Source organism: Centruroides sculpturatus, unplaced genomic scaffold, assembly GCF_000671375.1.
Source record: "Centruroides sculpturatus isolate CEXI.00-Female unplaced genomic scaffold, Cexi_2.0 scaffold98, whole genome shotgun sequence".
NCBI lineage: Eukaryota > Metazoa > Arthropoda > Arachnida > Scorpiones > Buthidae > Centruroides > Centruroides sculpturatus.
Window position 1 is genome coordinate 69713 of NW_019384476.1, and position 25123 is coordinate 94835.

The window sequence follows — 25123 nt, forward strand, 5'->3', positions numbered from 1 at the left end:
ATTCTTTCTTCTACTTTTGTCATAGTGTAAAATGTAAAATACTTTGGGTTTTTCTTTTGTAAATCAGATTTAAAATAAAATCTGTTTGATTCAATTGAGTAATTTGACTCTTGTGCTGTTTTCAACTATCACAATATTAATTATGTAGTATGTGGTAAACAAAATAGAGGTCGCATTTTTAAAAAATATGTCAAGGGTAGCTGTACTTTTGGCCACTACTGTATGGCAGCAAGCTCTTTCTCATAATTGGTGATATATTTACTGACAATGTCTACATCAGTTATAATCTATTCAAGTTTGTTCAAAACAGATTATCCACAAATATAATTAAACTAGCTGTTACCCGTGGCTTCGCTTGCACAGATTTTGCAAGCAAACCCTATTTACATTCAATATTTCAACAACCATAGTTATTGAAACAACAATTGTTATTTAACACCTACCACTGAGAATGATGAGAATTGCTGAGAATCAAACAAACTGTTTTCAATTTAATCAATTTTCAGGAACGTTTACAATCGTTCTATAAATGAACCAATATGCAAAAAGAAATTCGAATTTAAAATGGTTCAAATATTTGGTTAAAAAAACGAAATATATAAAAAATATTTATAACAATGTCTGAAATGTTATCAATTTAATACTCCTAACTACTCAATGAAGACTACACGTAATTAAAAAAAAAAAATTGCATCTAAAATAGTACAGTAGAAGCCATTCTTCAGGTTAAGCTTTAATGCTCTCCCCCTCCCCCTGTGGGGGAATTTCGAAAAAGCCCTTTTTAGTGTGCGTTTTCATGATGTACCCTAACTGTGTACCAAATTTCACCTCTAGATTCTGGAACTTTCTAGAAAAAACTGGAACATTCTCATTGAAGCGTTACACATTTTCAAAGTCAACCACTTTCAAACTCCATATCTCTCACACCCTTATAGCTATCGAGACGCAACCACCATAGTGCATGATGGGAGACTTGGGGCTACTACCACACACAAACACCATTCATATGCGATGTGTAGTTTTGGCTGCAGAGTGACATATAGGCATAAACACGTCCATTTATATATATATATATANGACCTTTGGTCGGCAAAAATACATTTATTGATTTTGAGGTACAAAACCATAATCCCCTTCAAAGTAGTCTCCTTGGTAGTTTATACACTTCTCCCAGCGTTCCTGCCATTGCTGCAAACATTGCTGGAACATAACTTTTGGAATGGCCATCAGCTGGTCTGTTGCATTCCGCACGATGTCTTCACTCGACTAAAATCAGGTTCCTTTTAGCGGCATTTTCAGCTTGGAAAATAGCCAAAAGTCACACGGAGCCATGTAGGGAGAGTACAGAGTGTGACAAACCACAGGAGTGTTGTGTTTGGCGATGAAAGTCGGAATCAGATGTGCAGAATGGGTGGATGCGTTATCATGACGGAGCTGCCAAGTTTTGATCGACTACAGATCCGGTCGTTTGTGTCGCACAACATCGGAAAGACGATGATGGACCTCCTGGTTGTACTCCTTTGTGATGGTTTGGCCTTGTGGTGCATACTCACGATACACCACCCCACGAGAGTCGAAAAAACTGTCAACATGACCTTGATATTGCTGTGGACCTGCCGCACTTATTTTCGCTTCGAGGATCGTCCCCGAAAGCCTGCTGAATCTTGTGAATGGTTTACGCTTCGGTATCGCAAAAGTTTTTGGCAAAATTTGATGTAATATCACTGCTCACGTTGTTCAGTCATTTTCCAACTTAGTGGAATCTGATGAGAGCTCACTACATGTCCTCACTCATAGGCCGACTGCCAATGACTGACACTTCCTGCAGGTGGGAAAAAATTCAGGGCTGTGCATGACTGTCCCTTCCACAACTCCACTGAAAGAGGCCTCCTGCGCATCATTGGTTTACGCGGAAAAAATAAAAGATACTTTTTGAACAGACCTCTTACATATTCGAATCCAGATGAATTGTGGTCTGCCATCCAAAAAGCATGGTATGAGATTCCCCAATCAGTGCTTGACAACTTAGTTGATTCAATGGAATGTAGATGTGATGCAGTAATCAGAAGCTCTAGTTACATCTCAAAATACTAATACTTTGTCCTAAAAATACTGGACAAATCTGCATACTTCCTTTATCTCTAGCAGAGAAACATCCTCATCCTTTATCTCTATTCTTGTATTCTTTCTTCTACTTTTGTCATAGTGTAAAATGTAAAATACTTTGGGTTTTTCTTTTGTAAATCAGATTTAAAATAAAATCTGTTTGATTCAATTGAGTAATTTGACTCTTGTGCTGTTTTCAACTATCACAATATTAATTATGTAGTATGTGGTAAACAAAATAGAGGTCGCATTTTTAAAAAATATGTCAAGGGTAGCTGTACTTTTGGCCACTACTGTATGGCAGCAAGCTCTTTCTCATAATTGGTGATATATTTACTGACAATGTCTACATCAGTTATAATCTATTCAAGTTTGTTCAAAACAGATTATCCACAAATATAATTAAACTAGCTGTTACCCGTGGCTTCGCTTGCACAGATTTTGCAAGCAAACCCTATTTACATTCAATATTTCAACAACCATAGTTATTGAAACAACAATTGTTATTTAACACCTACCACTGAGAATGATGAGAATTGCTGAGAATCAAACAAACTGTTTTCAATTTAATCAATTTTCAGGAACGTTTACAATCGTTCTATAAATGAACCAATATGCAAAAAGAAATTCGAATTTAAAATGGTTCAAATATTTGGTTAAAAAAACGAAATATATAAAAAATATTTATAACAATGTCTGAAATGTTATCAATTTAATACTCCTAACTACTCAATGAAGACTACACGTAATTAAAAAAAAAAAATTGCATCTAAAATAGTACAGTAGAAGCCATTCTTCAGGTTAAGCTTTAATGCTCTCCCCCTCCCCCTGTGGGGGAATTTCGAAAAAGCCCTTTTTAGTGTGCGTTTTCATGATGTACCCTAACTGTGTACCAAATTTCACCTCTAGATTCTGGAACTTTCTAGAAAAAACTGGAACATTCTCATTGAAGCGTTACACATTTTCAAAGTCAACCACTTTCAAACTCCATATCTCTCACACCCTTATAGCTATCGAGACGCAACCACCATAGTGCATGATGGGAGACTTGGGGCTACTACCACACACAAACACCATTCATATGCGATGTGTAGTTTTGGCTGCAGAGTGACGTATAGGCACAAACACTTCCATTTATATATATATATATGTATATATATATAGATAATTAGAATATATACATCAAACTTTGTGTTTGATTTGGAAAACCCAAAGAAGGATTATGAATAAATCAGAAAATATTTTTTAAAAGTGTAAGGTAGCCGGCCCGGTGGAGATAGGGGACTTGAAACCCACTCCATGGCACCTGTGTAAGGTTGTCGTCTCCTAGGTGGGATCTATTAATCCCGCGTCAGGATGAACCTAAGGGAAGATTGTATGTGGGCTGTGACAGAGGAGGCAAATGATGACAAGTGTTTTACACAAGAAAGCCGTTTATTTGTTAGCATTTATACTTACATTGACAATCGACAGTCCTTCACTAGGTTCTTCTCGTCGAAGATGCAGAGAGGCGAGGACTTTGGCGTCTGTCTGGCCCCAGGGCGGACAAGATGAGGTCACTGAGCAAGGTGGACAATCGGAAGGAGGAAGTGGCAGAGTCTAAAGTTCTTGGTGACGACACACCACAATGTAGTCACGACCTATCGTGGAATACGGAGAAGAGCCTCTTCCGACCTTGAATTTCGGATTTTTATAGTTTCTTCCACTATTTGGACTTCTGATTGGTCCCTCGTTTCCTTCCTCGCTTCCCGATTGGTCTCTCTTTTGTTTTGGGGAAACCAAGACTGACTCTGGTCACGGGAGAGGTCCGATTCCAGGTGTCCGCTCGACGCCGTTCTGTCGATTGTTCTTGGGGATTGTTGACAAAATTGCAAGACTTGTACTCATAATTTAGCTCCATAACTCACAATTTCTGTCATCTGGGTACTCGAACGATCATATGCAATGATTTATTTCTCTTAAATCTTTCCCTCTTTTCCGAAATTGTTTCCCTAGATTGATTGTTTATGAGTGCTGGGGTCAAAGTTTTACCTGCATATGATCACTTGTCTCTGACTTATAACTTTTCATTCTGACATTGACAGTTCATTTAACATGTGTTGGAGTCATCCAAGACTCGTTTACATTTTGTGCCGCATTGTTTAAATTATGGGATTTTCCTCTCCCTCTCATATTTAATCTATTGTTAATATTTAAACATAAGAACATCATGATTTACACGATTTTGGACCTCGGTTGGGTCCTCAGAAAAGGAAAGGATTTAATGCTGGAAGGAATGAAAGGTTAGTTGCTTGGAATGAGTTATTCTCCCTTTAATTTTAATAATTTAATATTCTTTTCTTCTAGAAATTCTTTAAACTTATAATTTGAAAGGTTTTAAATTAATAATTTAAATAATACTTACACAAATATGTTAGAATGTTTTATTATTTTGTTTTCTAATCTACAAAATCTTAATTGTGAATATGTAAATTTTAAAAAAATTTCTAAACCTCATTCCTTCCAGCATTGAATCCTTTCCTTTTAAAAAACATTTTCTGGTTTATTCATAATCCTTCTTTGGATTTTCCAAATCAAACACAAAGTTTGATGTATATATTCTAATTATTTAATTATATTTGTGGATAATCTGTTTTGAACAAACTTGAATAGATTATAACTGATGTAGACATATTGTCAGTAAATATATCACCAATTATGAGAAAGAGCTTGCTGCCATACAGTAGTGGCCAAAAGTAGAGCTACCCTTGACATATTTTATTTCTTATATATTTTATTCATTTGTACATTGAGAAGAAATGAAAATATTTAAAGCTTTTGTCACTAAATAATAAAACAATAAGTTTAAAAAATTTGGAAGGGAACAGAAATACTATGAAAACATGAAACTAGTCTTCACATCATACAGAAATATTATATTATCTTTGCTTGTTACAAGAACACTTTAAAAAAATGAGATATTTCAATATGTAGATAAGTGGAATTAATATAAAATACTGGTATATTATTTTGAATTAATTATTAAATTTTTTTGTTACTTTTAATAGACAAAATATGAATTGAATATTGTATAATATCTAATTAATATATTTTTTGTGTCTAATAACCTAGATTTCTACTTTTTTTAAAATTTATGATGCTATATTTTATACTGTAATCTTCTAGGAATTAAATCAAATATAGAATTTTGCTTTTATATGATTGATGTTGAGGTCTTATCTTTTAGTTTTTTTTTTGTATAAAAAACTAACACTGAGTACAAGTTAAATTTAAAGAAACATTTCTGATTCTATATCTTGTTCTTAATTGTATTATTTTAGACAAAACAGTAAATTGTATTACTTTGATTTTTAATTTTTTAATGATCATTTTAATTACAGGTTTATTTGGCAAGATGATAATTTAACTTCTGAAGACTATCATCTAATAACAATAACAAGTTCTAATTTGGTACATTATTATACAATTTCTGTTCAACACTTAGAAAATCATTGTGATTGTGCCTTTCTTCTTCACATTGAACAAACATTTTCTTTTATTGAAGAACTTTCATTATATGAAGAAGGTAAATATTTTAAAAATTATTTAATCATATTCTATGTAATTTGTAGGATTGAATCAACTTACATTAGTAATTAAACAGATTAAAAATTAAATGATTTTAGCTTCAGTATAGTTTTATACAATCAAACCTTGGTTTATGAACTTAATTCATTACTAAAAGTTGTTCAGAAACCAATTTGTTCTCAAACCAAAACAAATTTTCCCATAAGAAACAATGTAAAATGGATTAATTCATTCCCAGCTCCCAAAACAAACTCTTTTTTTTTATAGTTTTTTAGATGTATTTCAAGCATAAAAATAATGCATAAAAATTAGTGATGTAACGAATATTCGGTTACTATTCGGTATTCGGCCTATTCGGCCTATTTTTCACTATTCGGCCGAATACCGAATATTTAATCACTATTTGGCCGAATACCGAATACCTAAAAACAGAAGTAATAAATAACAAAAACACAGTAAATTAATCGTTTTGGTACTTAGATTTAATGTTATCGAGTTAGTGTTGTTTGTTTATATTTATTGTTTATATTTGTTAACTTGAAACATGAACAAAATAAAAAAGAAAATAATATTAGTCACATGTATTCACAATTTATAATTACAAAGGTCAGCACACGTACACATCTATTGTTGGAGAATCCTCGCACATCTGAGGATCTGACCCTACCTATCCTTCTTTTTAAGCGCTCGTCTTTGCTCTTCCCTTTCTCTTTCCTCTATCGCTCTAATCCACGTATACCTGTGCATACATCATAATACGCGCTCACGATACTTTCGATTCGTCACTTTTCCGTCGTAGAGTTCCCATTTTACAATTACGTGACTCAGCCTGGTGATAACGGAGAAAAGAGACAGATAGGACGTCGATATAAGTCACAGTTATGATTTCACAGATTCGAGACAGCTTGATAGCCCGAACGGCCCCAGGCTTTCGCCCGTGCACGCTAAGTGACTTCCATTACAAGCATTTAGCTTTCCGAAGACTATGACAACAATTGTTTGGCATTGACGGCCACGAATTTCGTGCCAATAAGCTGTCTCGACTTGTTCGATTATGTTATCGACTCAATTTCATATTTATTTTCACATTTTTACTTCGCGGTCCTTCTCTGTTCTTTTTCCATTATTTACACGTGTAGGTCATTTCGTTGTTATCCACATTTGATATCATCATTTATCACATACTTCCATGACACTCTTGTCTGTCCGCTACAACTGCCAAGAATTAAAGCGATTAGCGAAGCGTAGTGACAGCGGGCCAATAGAGAGCATGATCCTTGCCATAATGCGGTTTGCGCGCCAATTTTCGTACGTGCGTTAATTGAGCCGAATAGTTTGGCCGAATATTCGGCTATTCAGCCACGCTCTTGGCCAAATATTCGGTATTCGGCCTGAGGCCAAATATACGGCCTGAGGCCGAATATACTATTCGTTACAACACTAATAAAAATACCTACAAATGCAATATAATATTATATAGCATATTATATATATAATATTATATTATATTGTATATAATATAGTATTATCTGTATCTATAACTTTATCCACACTTTTTGAAATATTACTTTTCAATTGATTTGATTTCAGTTTTAATTTGAATTACAAAACTTTTCAGTTGAGTTAATTAAAGTGATAACAAAAATGATTTGAATTTTCTAATAGAAAACTTTCAGCCATTATTATTAAAATTTATATAAATGTAAATTTTTCTATTATTTAATAAGAATAATATAATTAAAAAACATTAACTTTTGCATAGCTTTAATGATTTGTTATTTGAGTATGTATTAATAAATTAAATTTAGAATATTTGAAAGCATACATAATGATTTAAATAACAATGAAAATGAAATTAATAAATTTTTGTTATATAAGATAATATGAAATACACTAAAATCAAATTATAAACCTGAAAAATTTAATTTGAACAATATAAAAAAATTATATACAAATATACTTCGTAAACATAATTACTGTTTTTAATTTTTCATTTCAGAAATACAGCATGTGGATATTTTGTTATATACTCAACAAAAATCTGTATTTTTGATGAATAATGAGATTGTTTTAATTTATGTTTTGATATCTAATAATAAACATGAAAAATATTTGTCAATAAATGTAGCAGTTGATTTTGGACCAGTCTCTTATTATCAAATATATAATGATAAATTATTCACACTGAATAATGGAAGAAATGTTCTTTGTATCCTTTAAAATATAATTATTCACTTTTAATAATAAATCTTTATTATATATATTTTATAAATAATCAAATTTTGCAAAACAACATATTGAGTATTGTATTTACCTGCCTGTAACATCCATCCACATAAGATATAATCATGTCTTAGAAAGAAATTTTTTAGAAAAATTTTAAGACATTTTATACATTTATTGAAAGTTATTTTAAAATTATATAAGTACCATTGCTGTTATTATTTTATTATTGTCCATTCAATGCAAATGGATTAGTGGTTGAACTTATTATTAAAATTTTTTTAATATTCTCAGTTGCGATTCTCATTTATACAATATATAGATATATTTTAAAGTTAGCACAGTTGTTAAATAATGTTAATATGCCTGGGTTTGATTGCCTTTTTAGGGGAGGAAGGTGCACTGAAATGTTTTGAGCTTCTTTTAACCTTAAGTCACTATATTGGTAAACTATTATTTTACATTATCTATAATTCTGTTATATGCTCTTCTTATTTTACTTGTTGTTCAGTATTTTATATTACCATATTAGTATATAATTTAAATCTTTTGTGTGTCCAAATCTTAATCTGGAAAAACGTTTTGAAACATTCTTATCTCAATAAAAAAGCTTTTGAATATAGTAGGAAAAATGTGTTAAAACACACACTATAACAGTAATCACATTAGTTTATGCAAATTATTCATCTATCTCCATTATTGTTACCTTTACATTGCTTTTAAAACCAAATTTTGACTTTGATTCTGGAAGGGAAAACTCAGAAGTTTCTCAACAGTTTTATTATGCTGTTTCAGTAGTAAATTTCACATGGAAGAAATATAAGAAATCGTGGAGTGTAAAAACATTGAAGAGAAGTAGTCAATCAAATGAATGAACAAAAATCCAAGTCTTAATACTCATCTGCCTACAAAATCAAAAAGTCACATCAAAAGATTTAAATGTTAAATGGAAAGTTCATCATGCCAACATATACAGTTGTAAGGTTCAAAACTGGTTAAATGAAATAGGCTATAAGTTTTGTAAAGCCAAAATAAAACCTTTCATGACATAACAACATAAGAAAAAATGAATGGAATGAACAAGGTGTTACCAAAAGTGAGCCATAAATGATTGTGAGAAAGTTATTTTTTTTTATAAAAACAGACTCTGTTGGATGAGGAGACAATGTTGGACAATTTGTATAACTCAGAGCAGATGAAAAGTTTTGACAATTATGTCTTTTGCATAAGAAGAAATTCCCAGTTGGTCTTATGAAGCTGCATGTCAGCAAAAGGCAAAAGTGAACCATGTATTCTGAAAGAAACTGTAAATGGCAAAGTTTATAAAAAATTTTGGACACTTTTTTTTCCTGTGGTGGAAAATTAATTTGGAGATGGGAAAGTTGTTTTTCAGAATGATAATGAAAGTTGTTGTCATATGAAAAAAGGAAAAGAATGTTTATATTTTTATTAATTTTTCATATGTAAAAGAATTTTTGAAAAAGTTCAGTATTAAATCTTTATCTTGGCCCTAAATAGCTCTGGTTTAAATGTTATTGAAAATCTGTGGACTATACTGAAAATGTTAGGAGATGAAAACTGACCTATCACAAAGGGTGAATTGAAAGCTGCTTTGTTGTAGATTAATGCTGACTATTGCTCAAAACTTGTTAAATTAGCATGATCTTCCATTAAAGCAGTTATTAATGCCAAAGGAGGCTCAATAAAATATTGAAAAATTTTTATTTTATTTTTTCCTACTATATTTGAAAACTTTCTTGTAGATAGGAATATTCAAAAACTTTTTTCAAACTAAGATTTGGTAAGATTTTCTTTTTTTATATTTCGAATTATTCTTCCACTTTGATATTTTGCCTAATGAAAGCTCTTATCATTAAAAATAAATTCCAGAATTTTTGTTATTCTAGGATTATTTGTTAACAAATAAAATTTCTTTTGATCAATAATTTTTGCATAGCTGTTGCTATTCAAAAACTTTTCCACAAGTCGTAACATAGGTGCATTAAAAATAGGTGCATTATATTTGAATATTAAATAAAAAAAGGAAAGATAACAAACTGGAAAAATGTATAAATTATTATTTGTACATTTTTCCAGTTATGATAATCCAAAGAAAAAAGTTTATTAGATGACCAATTCAGAAAGAATTTAATATACATAGGAGCAACAAACAGATCTCTTAACAGCAGGATTAAAAAAATAGATTTGATATTGATAAAAGGAAACAAAAAATGCTTTTCATATATGCCTTAGAACCAGGAATTAAAGCTAATTAGACCAAACAGCATTGATTAAGAAATGTTCTAATAAAGGACAAACTAAATTTTTGGAGATATTACAGATATTTAAAACAGTATTGAAGAGTGCATTGATATAAGATATGCAGAAGCATTATCAAATGCTTGGAAAGCTTTTTATAATAATCCCCAATAAAGTTTATTATAATAACTCGAATGATGGGGTCTTAATATAAAATTATATAGAGTATATTTGTTGTAAAGTTTAATTTGGTAATTTTAAATTGTGTAAATTTCAAAAATAATTTAAATTTTGAATTGAGTTTGAATGTAGAAAACTATAAAATGAGCATTCTAAATGGAATGCAAATTTAACTGATCTGAAGCAGGGCAGTCAAGCTGTTTGAAAATGTTTGTCATGTGTAATGTCATAGTGGAATAAAGCAAAGGTTATCTATGGGATTATTAATTGAATAATTTTTTTTAAGTTTTATATTTGCTGGCCTATAAAATTTGTTGTCAAATCAGAAAAAATTTTGAAATTATAGCTTAATAATGCAAGAAATTTTACTTAATAGATATTAATATGCCTAATTGATAGAATATTTTCTTAATATATTATTTAATGTAATTTTTTCACTGTATTTTTTGTAATTAATTACTAATTTAAATGTCATGATGATAAATATTATTTATTTATTCATCAAAATCAACTTGTTCATGTGATGAAATGTATCACTCTATTCATACAAACATTGAACCCATAACTATACATATACAGAATACCCCATTTATTTTGTATACTTCAAGCTGTTTCACCAGTCTACAGAAAAATATTTGACTGTTCTGATGCTGGCACAGTTGATTATGGATGACATTTAAATAGTAATCTAAAGTTACTGGACATACTTTGTAATGTACAGTAACTCTAGATAAGTATGAATAAGCATGATTCATAGTTGTATATAATTCTGGTCCACATGAATTTATCTATAATTTTACTGGTCAACAATGAGAAGGTTGAGAATTACTACTTTAAGCTAATTTAAATGAAAAGTAGCTTAAGCAATCTATGTGAACATAACCAATGTAAACATTGATTTGGTTTTTATGGTTTATATTTAAATAATGAATCAACTTAATTTGCTTTCACAAACAAGATTAAGTCAGTCTTGACATTATAAGATTTCGTTGAGGTTAGCTCTTATATTCAAAATATAGTGGAAGGAAGCAGAGGAGTGTTTAATGTAAATGAGAAGAAGAAACATATTGAAAATTGATCCAAGAAAGAAATTTATCTATTATTAGACATTTGAAAAGAGAAGATTGATGATTTTCATTGAAATGAGTATAATAAAATCATTCAAAATAAATAATTTAATAATCTGGGTGATATGAATAGGTTGTTTTAATTTTATAGTGTTAGCAAATAGCTAATCTTGTTTTTAATAATTCAACTTAATTTAATCTTGCTTAAATATTAGCATTATTTAAAGTTTACAGTGTGATAGGATATTAAGCTTTCATTTTTATCCATATCTGTACCCATACTGTATTTTAAAGTTCTCTGCAATAGCCAAGTTTAATCATTTGTAAAAGTCTATTTAAGAATTTGGAAGATTCAATTGATCATAATTAAATTTGAACATGTGGAATGTATGTTCCATTTCTGTAATTTTTCTGAGATTTTTAGTAACTGTTTTCCTGAAGACAGCCATTAAATGTCAAAAAATGTTTGCATTGAAAAGATGTTAATAGAGAAATAAGGTGTACAAGTTTGTTATTTAAATAGAATCCAGTTGACTTTTTGGCATATCTGTATTGTTTCAACATTCATTTATATCAAATAATTTTATGTAAGATAAAATAATTATATTAAAATTTAATCATATTTTGTTTAAGAATTTTTAAATTTCAAATATTTGTATACATTTTATTTTATAAAATTTGCTGTATTGTAATATATATATATAAAATGAAGATGTCATAATTTCTTTAACCTATGCTAAGCATTATTTTCTTTATTAACTGGAATGAAAGAATCTGAATGGGATTTTAATTTAATTTTTTTTAATAATGAAGTTGAGAGATGTTTTAAAGTTTTTGTAGCTGCAGATATTAGAACTGCAATAATATGCAGCAATGAACTTAAACTTTATCAGTTTCAATTAGACAAAAAGGTTAAAACAGATTTTAAAAAATCATCAAAAAATATAGTTACAGCCTTTGCAAAAAAAATGCCTTCATTTACAAAAATTACTGAAGGAATTCGTAATAATACAAGCAAATTTCATCAAATCTCAATTGAACAATTAGATCTTCCATCTGATTTAAAAGATGACATATGTTTTGAAGATATAGAGATGCAAATTTTAGGAGAAAGTATTTTTATTTATATCAGTAAAGTTGAATATTCGTATTTATTTATATTGCAATCATCTGGATTGATGGTAACTTGTGAAAGGTACTATAATTTTTTAAATTTGGTTTTGTAATATTTACATTATTGTTTTCGCATTTTTAGTTATTTGTATCTATTTTATGTAATGTATTTTAATGCATATAACCCATGGATTATCTGTGTTTGAAATGCATTTGAAGGAATGTGGGTTATGCAAAGGTGTTATTTTTGTTTCAGCAGTTTTCTGTGGGTTAAATGCCTTCACAGGTTACATGCACAAAAATACAGTACACTCTTATATAGTCAAGAAAATAAAATTGGACTTTAAATATAATTTATTTTTAGTTTTAATTAAAAATTTTAAAATATTGAATTAACATTGAATTAAGAAATGTGAAGCTACAAAACATATGCCTGGTTATTTAAATTTTAAATAAAGACAAATATGTTTTTAATTTCTTATGATGACATTAATAACCAAATAAAAAACTTTATTAAATCTTAAATAAACTAAAAAGACTTAATTAATTAATTAAAAAGTGAGTTTTAGTTTAATATAGTTGATTTGTGTTAAAGTAAATGTTGCTTTATACACTTTTTGATGTAAACAGTAAAAAGTGGTTCTATAATAAACATTAACATTTTGGGTAGAATAGATTTTCTTCTCCTAGTAAGCAAAGATAGGTTCAACCTCTTATTGTAGAGCAAATCAAACATTTATTTTATTGGACCATTCCACTGTACTCAAAAAATAGGGGTTAAAGTTTAAGGATATCCATCCATTTAAATGGATGCAGTCCCATATAAATATATGCTAGTTTGCATATCATGGAATATATACAGTGTTGGTAAGTTTGGCTACATTTTTATTCTGTTGATTCCAAAAAATTTTATATTCTTTCAAACAGCCTTTAACCAAAAAAAAATCACAGATTTCTTTTTGCTGTTTTTGTTTAACTACACTGGTATACAGCTCTACACTTTAAGGGAGAATACAATCTCCTCCTCATTTTATTTAATTTGAAAATCATTTAGAACATTAATTTGTTTTTGTAAATATATTTAATTTTATTTAACATTATTTAGTAAATTAATTCAAAATATTATAATTTAGAGATTTCAATTGCCTATTAAGCTTAACTCTCTTAATTATATAACCTTGACCCCAACCTTGAAAACCATTAACACAAATTTTTAATAAAGCAAACGAACTATTAGTAATTTGTATTAATGTGAGTTGACTGTATTACATAAACACTTAAACTGTTAAGCTTCATCTTCAACTAGAAAAGGCATTCTATCAACCTGTTTATTTTCAGTTTTGTTTGAGCAATATTCATGACACATCTGATGAAGAAACTTTAAAAAACTTAAAAATATTTATATAATATTAATTTCAGATTTTTTTAGTTAGCTGAGATATTTTTTACTTAGGTTTTCAGATAATACCTCATTAATTTCATATTCAGTATATATATACAATGATACCTCAGGATATGAAATTAATTCGTTCCGAAACTGAGATTGTATCATGAAGATGTCATAAGATGAATTGTTTTTCCCCATACGATTACATGTAAAACCAAATAATTTGTTCCAACACAAAAAACACACTCAAATTAAAGCTAAGTAGTACATTAAAAAAAAAAAAAATAAATATAGTAAGGAAAACACTGGAAAATACCTTTTGTAATTGTAAATGTATAAATAACCATAATAGAATAATAATTGATTTAAAAAAAGTAATTTTATTTGCACTTCATTTTTGAGGATAGACGAGGGTGGAGGTGTAAACTGGTGGCAGAAGAGAGGGAGAAGGGAAATGATACTAAAAACTTAACTTACATAACATAATGTAACAATAACTTAAAAATAACTTAGAAAACAACACTAATTTTTTTATCTTTTTTTTTCTTTTTTAATTTTTATTCACTGCTTTTTGCTTTCCTTCCTTCACTTCCACCAGCACTTTCACCAGCACTTTCACCAGATAGAGGTCGCTTGGTAAAATATCTATCCAAAGAGGTTTGGCTTTGCCTACTTTTTAAAATGTTTCTAAAATGACTTAGACAAATGTCATTACTCCAAGTAGCAATACGGCCAGTGTGAACCTTTTTGGGATGTTTCTTTTCAATAAAATCGGTCACTTTCTGATACCTCAAGATTTCCTTTATCGAGCAAAGATCCTTCCACGACGAAGCAAACACGTGGATTGAGACCGATGCACAGAAATGAATAAAAAATGGCGCTGCGAACTAATGTAATGTCGTATGGTGAGTTTTTGTTCATATCGTGGAGCAAAAATATGTTCGATGTCGTATCCTGAAAATTTCATATGCTGGGGTGTTCGTATCCTTAGGTACCACTGTATATATATATTATTGACGATAGTTATATTTATTAATATTAAAATATATTTGACATCTGTTTTTTTGTTTTCCATTGTTATTACAATATGAAAAGGACTTAATTTATTAAAGTCTTTGCAAAATTTTAAAATTTTTATTCAGTTATTTATTTATTATTTAAAATTATTTATTTCAAAAATTATGTAGCTGTTTGCTTTTTACTTCTATTTTTGCTTTGTTTTTCTTTTGTGATTCTCAAAAAGCAATAACATTTTTTAAAGAAACTTTTAAATAAATTGTATATACAATCAAATGCAGTCAAATAAGACTATCTTATTACAGTTATTTCTAAATATTCTTACTAAAGAAACTAGCATACATATAATGTAGTTTTATTTATATATTTTTGAAAATTTATATTATATAAACATAAACATAATAATAATAATAAATGTGGAAAATATGTTAAATGACTGATTGGTAAATTTAATTGAAGTGATTCATTCAATATTTTCTAATAGATCATTAATTATTTTAAATATTAAAATTAAATTTTAGTTTTGTTTAAAAATTTATGCAAATATAATTTTTGTGTTTAGATTTAATTCAAAAATTGTGATAATTAAGAAAGTATCATCATTGTCTTCACCATTATTATTTTTATATAATGATAACATTTGTACATTTTTGATAAATGTAAATGCAGAAAAACTTGTAAGTGAGGTAAGTAAAACTAAATTAAATTTGAAAATTTTTGAGAAAATTGTGAAACTAATTTTTTTCTTGATTATTATAGCTAATGTTTTATTATTGTGGAACAGTAGCAGAAAATATTTCTCTTCTAAACAACTGGCAAGATATTAATGTTAAATCGGAGATTTTAGAAGAAGGTTTAAAGAATCGCCAATTGGATATCATTGCTTTTTTTCTTAAAATGCATGAAGAAGGTGAAAAAATTGTTTATATTAAATTAAATTAAAAATTTTTTTTAAATTTTATCTCTTATCTATAAAATGGAAAGATAATGATTGATATATATCTTTTAAATATTGATTATCATTTAAAATTTAATGGTGAATTAAAATTAATTCTTAAGGATATATATGTTATTAAACAGTTTTATTCAAAAAACAAATAAAAAATCTATACAAATATTTAAGATAATTAATTGAAATTATATCAGCGTATTTGTAATTAATAATGAAAATCATACAAGGTGGAACATACATATGTCCTGGTGGAAATATTGAAATTTTTGAACAGATAATTTTCATGATGACTGGTTCATGCAAGATGGTGCCAGATCTCATCAAGCTGAAGAAGTGCTTGACGACCTCAACAAAGTATTTGCTTCCAGATTGATAACTCTAAGTGCATCAGAAAAGGCTAAAAGTAGTATTGAATGTTTACTATACAGCCTTGATTTAACCCCTTAGACTTTACATTATGAGGGAAATTAAAGATAAACTTTGTGTGGGTCCAATGGAGAACCTGTAGATTCCTCAGGAGCTCATCAGAGATGCAATGAAAGGAATTTCAGCAGTGGTCAGACATTTATTTATTTATTTACATTTACAAAAGGATGCTACATAGCATGTGATGACTACCTTGCAACAAAATAAGTAGTTTGCCTCATAAAACAATAACAACAATACACTAAAACAATAAAATGCATATACATAATTAAAAATTTTAGAACAAAATATATAAAAGCTGACAAACTAACTGTACATAACATAAAACAGTAAAAAATAAGAGTTAAAAATTATATGATAAATGCAATACATATATAAATAATAAAACAACTATAATGCTAAATTATAAAGTATTTTTTACCCTTACATTTAAAAAAAATTTAAAATGAAAATTAAAAAGAGCTCTACATTTAAGGTTGCTGTAACAGTGCAATTAAAGACTCTCTAGATAAAGAAAGATGAAAATGAGGAAATTACAGAAGCTAAATTTCAAGTTGGTCTAAGAGGAACATTGATAAAAGTATTTTGTGAAGAAAGTAACCCATTAAAATACTGATAATATGATAGTTGATTGAAATAATTAATATGTGCAAAGAAATTTGAGAATCCAAATCTTATTTTTGCCACTTGAATTGGTATAAGATAGATGACTTAGTTTATTAAGTAAAGGATAAACCTTATAAAGTACATTCAAAATTTTGTTGATAAACAAAGGAGCTACTAAATGAAATAAATATTTAAAATATTTAGCAGACTGTATATTTAATTTTTTTAAATACAAAAAAAAAAAAAAAAAAAAAAAAAAAAAAAAAAAAAAAAAAAAAAAAAAAAAAAAAAAAAAAAAAAAAAAAAAAAAAAAAAAAAAAAAAAAAAAAAAAAAAAAAAAAAAAAAAAAAAAAAAAAAAAAAAAAAAAAAAAAAAAAAAAAAAAAAAAAAAAAAAAAAAAAAAAAAAAAAAAAAAAAAAAAAAAAAAAAAAAAAAAAAAAAAAAAAAAAAAAAAAAAAAAAAAAAAAAAAAAAAAAAAAAAAAAAAAAAAAAAAAAAAAAAAAAAAAAAAAAAAAAAAAAAAAAAAAAAAAAAAAAAAAAAAAAAAAAAAAAAAAAAAAAAAAAAAAAAAAAAAAAAAAAAAAAAAAAAAAAAAAAAAAAAAAAAAAAAAAAAAAAAAAAAAAAAAAAAAAAAAAAAAAAAAAAAAAAAAAAAAAAAAAAAAAAAAAAAAAAAAANGCATACAGGATTTGATTGTGTCTGAATGTAAACATTTGAAAATTGTATTATGTAGTCCATTTACTGCTTAATTAATTGCATTTGATTTCAATTGAATTACTCTTGTATTTTTTGAATAATTTAGCTTTGTTCACCCACTTAACACTGATTCGATATAATGCGGTCTACTCTGAGCCTAAAACAGCTCAAAATTTATGCTGATTTAAATTATTGTTGCATTTCATTGATTTGTATATAATACAATTATTTATGAACACAAACCAATCAGCAAAAGATGGCAAAAAGGTGTACTTTCTTTAAATCTATGTTTGTTTGGTGCAATTTTGGAAAAAATATAACATCATGGATGCCATAGGAAATATTATCAACTTTGCTTAGAAAGAATTAACTGATAAATGCATGAACAGAGTGTGGAAGAAGTTATGGCTGAAGGTATCCAAGAATTCTCAACAAGAGGAGCCTATTGCTGTATCGTACTGGTTGACCAAACTCAACCTAATCGATATAGCAGGACTAGGAGATATAGATGAGCAGGATATTGAGGAGTTACATTTCTGGTGAGAGCCTTACCAACAACGACTTTCAAGAACTGGCAGAACATGGAATTCATGTGGAACTGGAAAATAGAGATTCTGAAAATGAAGAACCCAAAAAATTTCTCTACAGATTTCCTTAGTAAAAGTTTTGTAAGATAACTGAAATTGTTGATCAAATTGTAGCAAATGATCCAGATTTTGAAAGGAGTGCAAAAGCAAAATGAGGCATTTTGGATGCGATCTCTTGCTACCAATATTTGCTTAAGGAAAGAAAAAAAAGCAACAAATGAAACTACACGACTTTATCGCAAAAAACAAGAATTTCAGAAGAGCCAGGACCCTTTGTCACAAAAAATCAACTTTAGATTTCTGTGTGCATATGTTTGTGTGTTATTTAACATATATTAATATGTTATGCAAATTAATATAAAAATAACTTAAAATTAAAGTAAAATCTGTTTATTTTTGGTCATGTGTTCCCCTGTTCCTATTTACTCTATGTTAAAATGACCTCATTTAACGCTGTTTCGTTTAGTGCTTTGTTGTCTAGGAACACATCCCCTGCACTAAGCGCGATCTTACTGTATTTGCCCCAAACTGTATTATTAATTAGTTATAATAATAACTTAAATTTGAACAAACTGAATACAAATTAAGTGTTGGTGACTTTTCTGAAGAGCTGTTTGAAAGAGTGTGTAATGGAAGAATTAAGCAATATGATGAATAAGTATCAAATTAAGTTAAAAAGGCTTGAATTATTATTAACTGTGGAAGCAATTAGGACTTTATTACCGGTTGTGGGAATCGAATTAAATCCTGGACCTTTCCCTCATTCTCCTCTTCAGTCAAGCCAAGCAGCTATGCAAAGAAGGGGGCGAGGAAGACCTCGTAAGGAAATTAACAAGGATGTGGAGGAAAATAACCAACTCGTGGAAATTTTGGGAAAAGAATTTCTATCGGATGAAGATGTGAGAGATACTCATGTATTCAAGAGAAGTTCGACAATTAGAGGTTTTTTTGAGCCTGAAATTGAGCCGGAAGTACAACATGGCGACGAATCCAATTATACACTAAAATTGATTTACAATCTAATTCAAGAGAAGTTTGCTCTTTTAAATTTGGAAATTCAAACAATAAAATCAGAAATCAACACTATGAAAGAAGAAAACTTTAAGGTGAAACAAGAGATGGGAAAAATTGGTCAAAAGATTCACACATTAGAAGAAAGGGTCAAATCTAATAATAACTTAAAAGGTATGTGCGAATTTGAAATTGATAAAATGTTAAACGAGACTACTAGAAAAAATATAGTTATTTTCAATTACCCATTTAAAACATTGGATTTCATAGAAGAGATTAAAAAATTTATTAACGAAGAGCTAGATCTTAAGAATATAGAAATTGAGGGACTTGCACAATTAAAAAATATTAATAATAATCGAACAATAAAAGTTATGATGGAATCGGTAAAAGCTAGAAATTTAATCCTGAAAAAATTCTGGTCAGTGAGACTGAAAATGATTGATGAAATGAAAAAAATAATTATAACATCGGACTTATGCTTAAGATCAAGAATTAGAAGAAAACAGATACTAAATATGATTAAGTTTGGAAATTCAGATAATAATAGAATAAGAGTAAGGGACAATTATTTTATAAAGGATAATTTAATGTATACTATTGATATTAATACTAGAGAGATCATACAGTTGAACCATTTTTTAGAATTAAACAAAAAACAATCGTAGAAAGGACAATGAAAAATTATAATATAAAACAGAATATGTATAAAATGGATAATGATGTGGATAACAGTGGTATGAATACTGGAGAAGATTTGGTTGTTAAAGGAGGCAAACAGAGTAATAATGATATTAGATTGTCAGATACTGCTAATACTAATCTGTTAGTGAGTTTTTGGAATATCCAGGGTCTTAGAGGAAAATTACACAAACCCACTGGGAGAGAACTTATAAATACAAATACCATAATCGGAATTACAGAAACATGGTTGATAAATCTGAGTAATACTGAAAAAAATTTTTTAGAACAAAATAATAGAATAATAATGAAAAATGCTCAACGAAAAAGTAGATTTGGTTGTCCTGCACGAGGAATGCTTTTATTGATCAAAAAGAGCTTAAGTGACATTATTTATCACTTTATATCAGAATACTTTATAGTCACGATAATAAAATTAAATAATAATATCAAAACAATATGGTGTAATTCATATTTAGGGTTAATACTAATGTATCTCTCTTCATCCGTAGAAAAGAAACTTGTTATATAAGAAGCTCAAATTCATATAGAAAGATGGTCCATTACAGTCCAGTTATGGTTGATCGGTGGTGATTTTAATAGCTGTATTGGAGAGAACATGGATACTGTGTTTTCACAAATTTTTGATAATATAAGAAATAGTAGATTATCCAAAGATAAACTGATAAATATAGGAGGGAATGCCCTCTTGGATTTTGTCCAAAACAATCAATTAATAATTTTGAATGGTAGACTAAAAGGGGATATTCCCGCCAAATATACTTTCGTATCCTCCAATGGGAAATCAACCATCGATTATATTATATGTTTGGAACCGATGTTAGACTACTGCAAAGCTCTTATAGTAATGGAACACGATATATCAGATCATTTTCCTGTACGGCTACGAGTTGGAAAATTATAAAGAAAAAAGACAATCAAAGAAGACGAGTGAGCAATTTCATAAATTAAGTATTGATAATAAAACTTCTTATAATAAACAGAAATTTTTAAAAGAAGCAGTCTTTATAACTAAAGAAATGTTAAACCATGAAGAAGAAAATATGCCAATTCATAACTATTCAAATCTTATATTGAAATTAGAAGAATTTAGATTTAAAAAAAGTTTGAGTACCTTCAAGCGAGTATATAAATGTGACTGGTATGATAATTCCTGTTATAGTCAAAAGATCAAAAAACAAAAGAGCCTAAAGATCTTTAGAAAAAATAATACAGAAGAATATCTGATGATATACTTACAAAATAAAAAATTTACAATAATTTAATCCAAGCAAAAAAGAAAAAATATTATTCCAATATTAGTAAAAAACTAACAGAGTCAAGAGACTCAAAGAGTTTTCTGGTCGATAATTAATAGATTTCGTAAAACAAAATCAGGATATACTTCACAAAGAAGAGTAGACTATGACAATTGGATTAAATACTTCAGTCAATTCTCAGAATATTATTTGTTAAATTATAGACAAACACAAACTGAATTCAACATAACGCAAACAATGAGTCAGGAAGAAATATTTAAGGTGGATGAAGTACAGGAATGAATTAAAAAACTTAAGGAAAAATCAACACCTGGATCGGACATGATTCCCAACTCGCTCATAAAAATATTTCCCTCGGAGTTAAACCAACTATTTGACTAGACAATTTAATGATTTTTACAGAGTATTATACCAGATAAATGGAACGAAATTATATTCACAATGATATATAAACAAGGTAATAGAGAAGAACCTACAAATTACAGACCAATAGCTTTACTATCTGGTTTTCGCAAAATATTCACATCAATATTAGCTGATAAATTCAATTACTGGACTGCCGCAAATAATTATAGAAACCCTACGCAATATGCTTTTGTGGAGAATGGAGGTACGCAAACAGCACTTTTTGTGTTATCGATGTTAATTCAAATACAATTGCTTAGAAAAAGATAAAAAATATTCGCTCTGTTTTTGGACTTGGAAAAGGCCTATGATTCAATTAGTATAATATAATTACAGAAAAAACTGAGAAAATATGAAGCATGTGATTGCCTGATAAAAATAATAGGCAGGCTATTTGGAAGATATGAGACTATTATTAAACAAGATAATATTTGCTGGGCACCATTTGAAACGTATAGAGGATTATTACAGGGAGATCCTATATCATATCTTTTCAATTTTTACTTATTTGATTTAAACAGATGTTTTGTAAGAGAAGAGGATGGATTTAAAATCGATAACCAAACGATACACTCGATTTCTTATGCAGATGACATTGTTTTAATTGCACTGACGGCAGCTGCACTACGCAGGAAAATACAACAGATATCGGAATACTTGGAAGATCTAAAAGTAAAAATTAACCCAAAAAAATTAGTGATAGTGATATTTAGAAATGGTAGCAATTTGCCAAAAAAACATATGTCTTTCTATATCAAAAGAGAAGAAATAAAAATAGTTACTGAAGTCAAATTCTTGGGAGTAATATTTACTCTTAATCTTTCATTCGATAAACACTATAAAAGATCAATAAATAAGGCTAACAATTTAATAAATAATTTAATAATACTATTTTGTAAGACCAAAATGAAGAATCTACAAATACATTTCCAACTCTTCAATACTATCATTATGAATTTGCTGGGTTATGCGTCACCAATATGGAGTTTAAGTAAATTCAATGATTTCGAAAAAGTACAAAACAGATTTATACGTAGAATTTTTCAACTAGAATATAATACTCCAGGAAGCTCTCTAAGATTGGAATTGAATAGATATAAACTAAATACCATTTTAATGAAAAGATATATTAAATTTCTAATAAAAGTTATTGTTGCAGGAGACCTAACTACGAAGGTGATATATTTATTATACCATAAGTCGAGAAATAAAGATTTAAATAGAAATTGGATAATTCAACTAACAAAAATTCTAAGCACATATGGGTTCTCTATGGAACTTTTTATGGAACTAATGAACAACAAAGTAAACTATTAATTCAGAGAGTAATGGAAATATCGATTGTGGAAGATAGCGAAGATATACAAAAACGAAAAAACCCATTCTGGTACAAAATAATTTTAAACTACCCAATGAATAATAATTATATGTTCACGAACCTGGCATTTAATGTCAAAAAATTCTTCATACAGCTCAGACTAAATAAAAATGGGATTATTTTCAATGATAAGTTCCTGGATTACTCTCAAACCATATGCCCAAGATGTAATAAATCATTGTCTAAATTCCATATATTCTGTGAATGTGATAAAGTAAATGAAATCAGTCAAAGGTATGATATAAGTGTAATAGCCAATTGTTCCAACGAATCTGAGATGTATAAGATCCTTGATAGAGCAAACATTAATACTATTTTTAAAATATATAACTATATGAACCATTTTTTAAAATAAATTGTGATTAATATCTTATGTTAACGAAAGTGTGAACCAGCAAGATATAAACTAATTAGAGCAAAGTATTAAGAGTTAATGAAACAATAATATTCTTAAAGGTTTGTTCACGAATGATGTGTATTATATTGTAGATAGATATATGTTAAGGACATATACAAAGTATATGTTTATGAAATATAAAAATATGTTTGAGATATGTTTATGTAATATACAAAGTTAAAACTGTAAGATATATAAGGAGTAGTTATTAGTTTTGTTCAAAGATTAATAAACGAAGCATTCTGTTAAAGGTTTGTTCACGAATGATGTGTGTTATATTGTAGATATACATATGTTAAGGACATATACAAAGTATATGTTTATGAAATATAAAAATATGTTTGAGATATGTTTATGAAATATACAAAGTTAAAACTGTAAGATATATAATGAGTAGTTAATATTTTGGCTCAAAGATAGATAAACGAAGCATTCTGTACTAATATGTTGTATTAACAAACATCACCCTTGTAACAGGCGAAAGTCTTATACGCTTAATAAATGAATTGAATACAAATTAAGAATTCATTTCTAAGAGTTACAAAAACTGCTGTTTAATTTACATGTTTTTTGAAGTTTGATCAGATTACTGACTATTGAATATACAAAGCAATTCTGAAATAAGTGCACATATTCTGAGGAACATTAGAGTGACTAAAATAAACATCTTTTGCCAATACACTAGGTTCCACAGACATGTTATGTCAAAAAATGACAGTTAGTATCACTCTCAGAAGTTAAGCAGCCACATTGTGTATGCTGTTTAAGCACTATCATTGGTACAGAATACTAAGAATACATGGAAAAGCAGAATTGAGATGGCAACAGTTCATTGATACAAAAAAAAAAAAACAGGCATATGTACAGCATTCACAGCAATTGTTCAAAGTGCACACTATTTACTTCATTCATTACAATTCCTGTGCAGTGTTCCTCTCTCTTGCAAATTAGTCTGCACCAAAAATTTGCACTCATTGGACAGATGTTTCACTGGAAATTGTTCATGGTACAATTGGCATGCATCGTTTAGAATGCCAGCTGCCTCTAGTGCCAAGTGCATATTGGCAAATTCATCCCTGTAGACTATTCCATGTGTAATTTTCTACTGACCATCACAATATAATGAAATCAGTGTCTACTACTCACCAGTACTACACAGCACAATGACAACAACCTGAGATACAGTAGGGCTGAGCCCCAGTGAATGGTTAAAGTGCAACTCCTGTCATTTGCATTTCACTGTGGTTATCTGCAGTACTTACATTGGTAAAAAAATGTTTGTTTTAGTCACTCTAATATTTCTCAGAATATGCATGCTTATTTTAGAAGTAACCTGTATATATGGTATAGTCAAAAATAAACTGAACCTTTGGTGCAGGATTTATTAACAAATCATAGAAACTCTTTCACAACAGTGCCTTTTTAGTAATAGTAAGCTTCTGCACTTATGTATCCACTCATCCACTTATAAATACAGTGTGAAAGCTTTTTTTTTTTTTTTTTTTTTTTTTTTTAATCACTTCAGATTCTACATTTGGTTTCCATCAGTTGTTTCTACTCAAAAAGGGCATAACAGTACTTTCTCAAATTCTTTTCTCTTGATGATCTTATCCCCTGCAGAAAAAGTAAAAAATAAATTGGAAGAGCCAAGGTTCTAATCAGCAGCAGAGATGAAACTGCAACAACAAAAATTCATAAAGTTTAAGCTATAAGATTATTTTATATTTGATGAGATTTTTTTAATCATAAATTTGGTAAAACATTTTAATATTTCTTTTAATTGTCAT

General features: G+C 28.5%; 1 protein-coding gene across 1 annotated transcript in view; it reads left to right on the plus strand.

Moving 5' to 3' along the window:
• Positions 1 to 25123, plus strand: part of LOC111621338 — a 37904-nt gene that overhangs the window by 8679 nt on the left and 4102 nt on the right. The window contains exons 3-7 of the mRNA XM_023363435.1: positions 5487 to 5671; positions 7673 to 7882; positions 12144 to 12597; positions 15482 to 15605; positions 15679 to 15829. Of these exons, the coding sequence (XP_023219203.1) occupies positions 5487 to 5671; positions 7673 to 7882; positions 12144 to 12597; positions 15482 to 15605; positions 15679 to 15829 (1124 nt within the window). The remainder of the gene's footprint in view (positions 1 to 5486; positions 5672 to 7672; positions 7883 to 12143; positions 12598 to 15481; positions 15606 to 15678; positions 15830 to 25123) is intronic.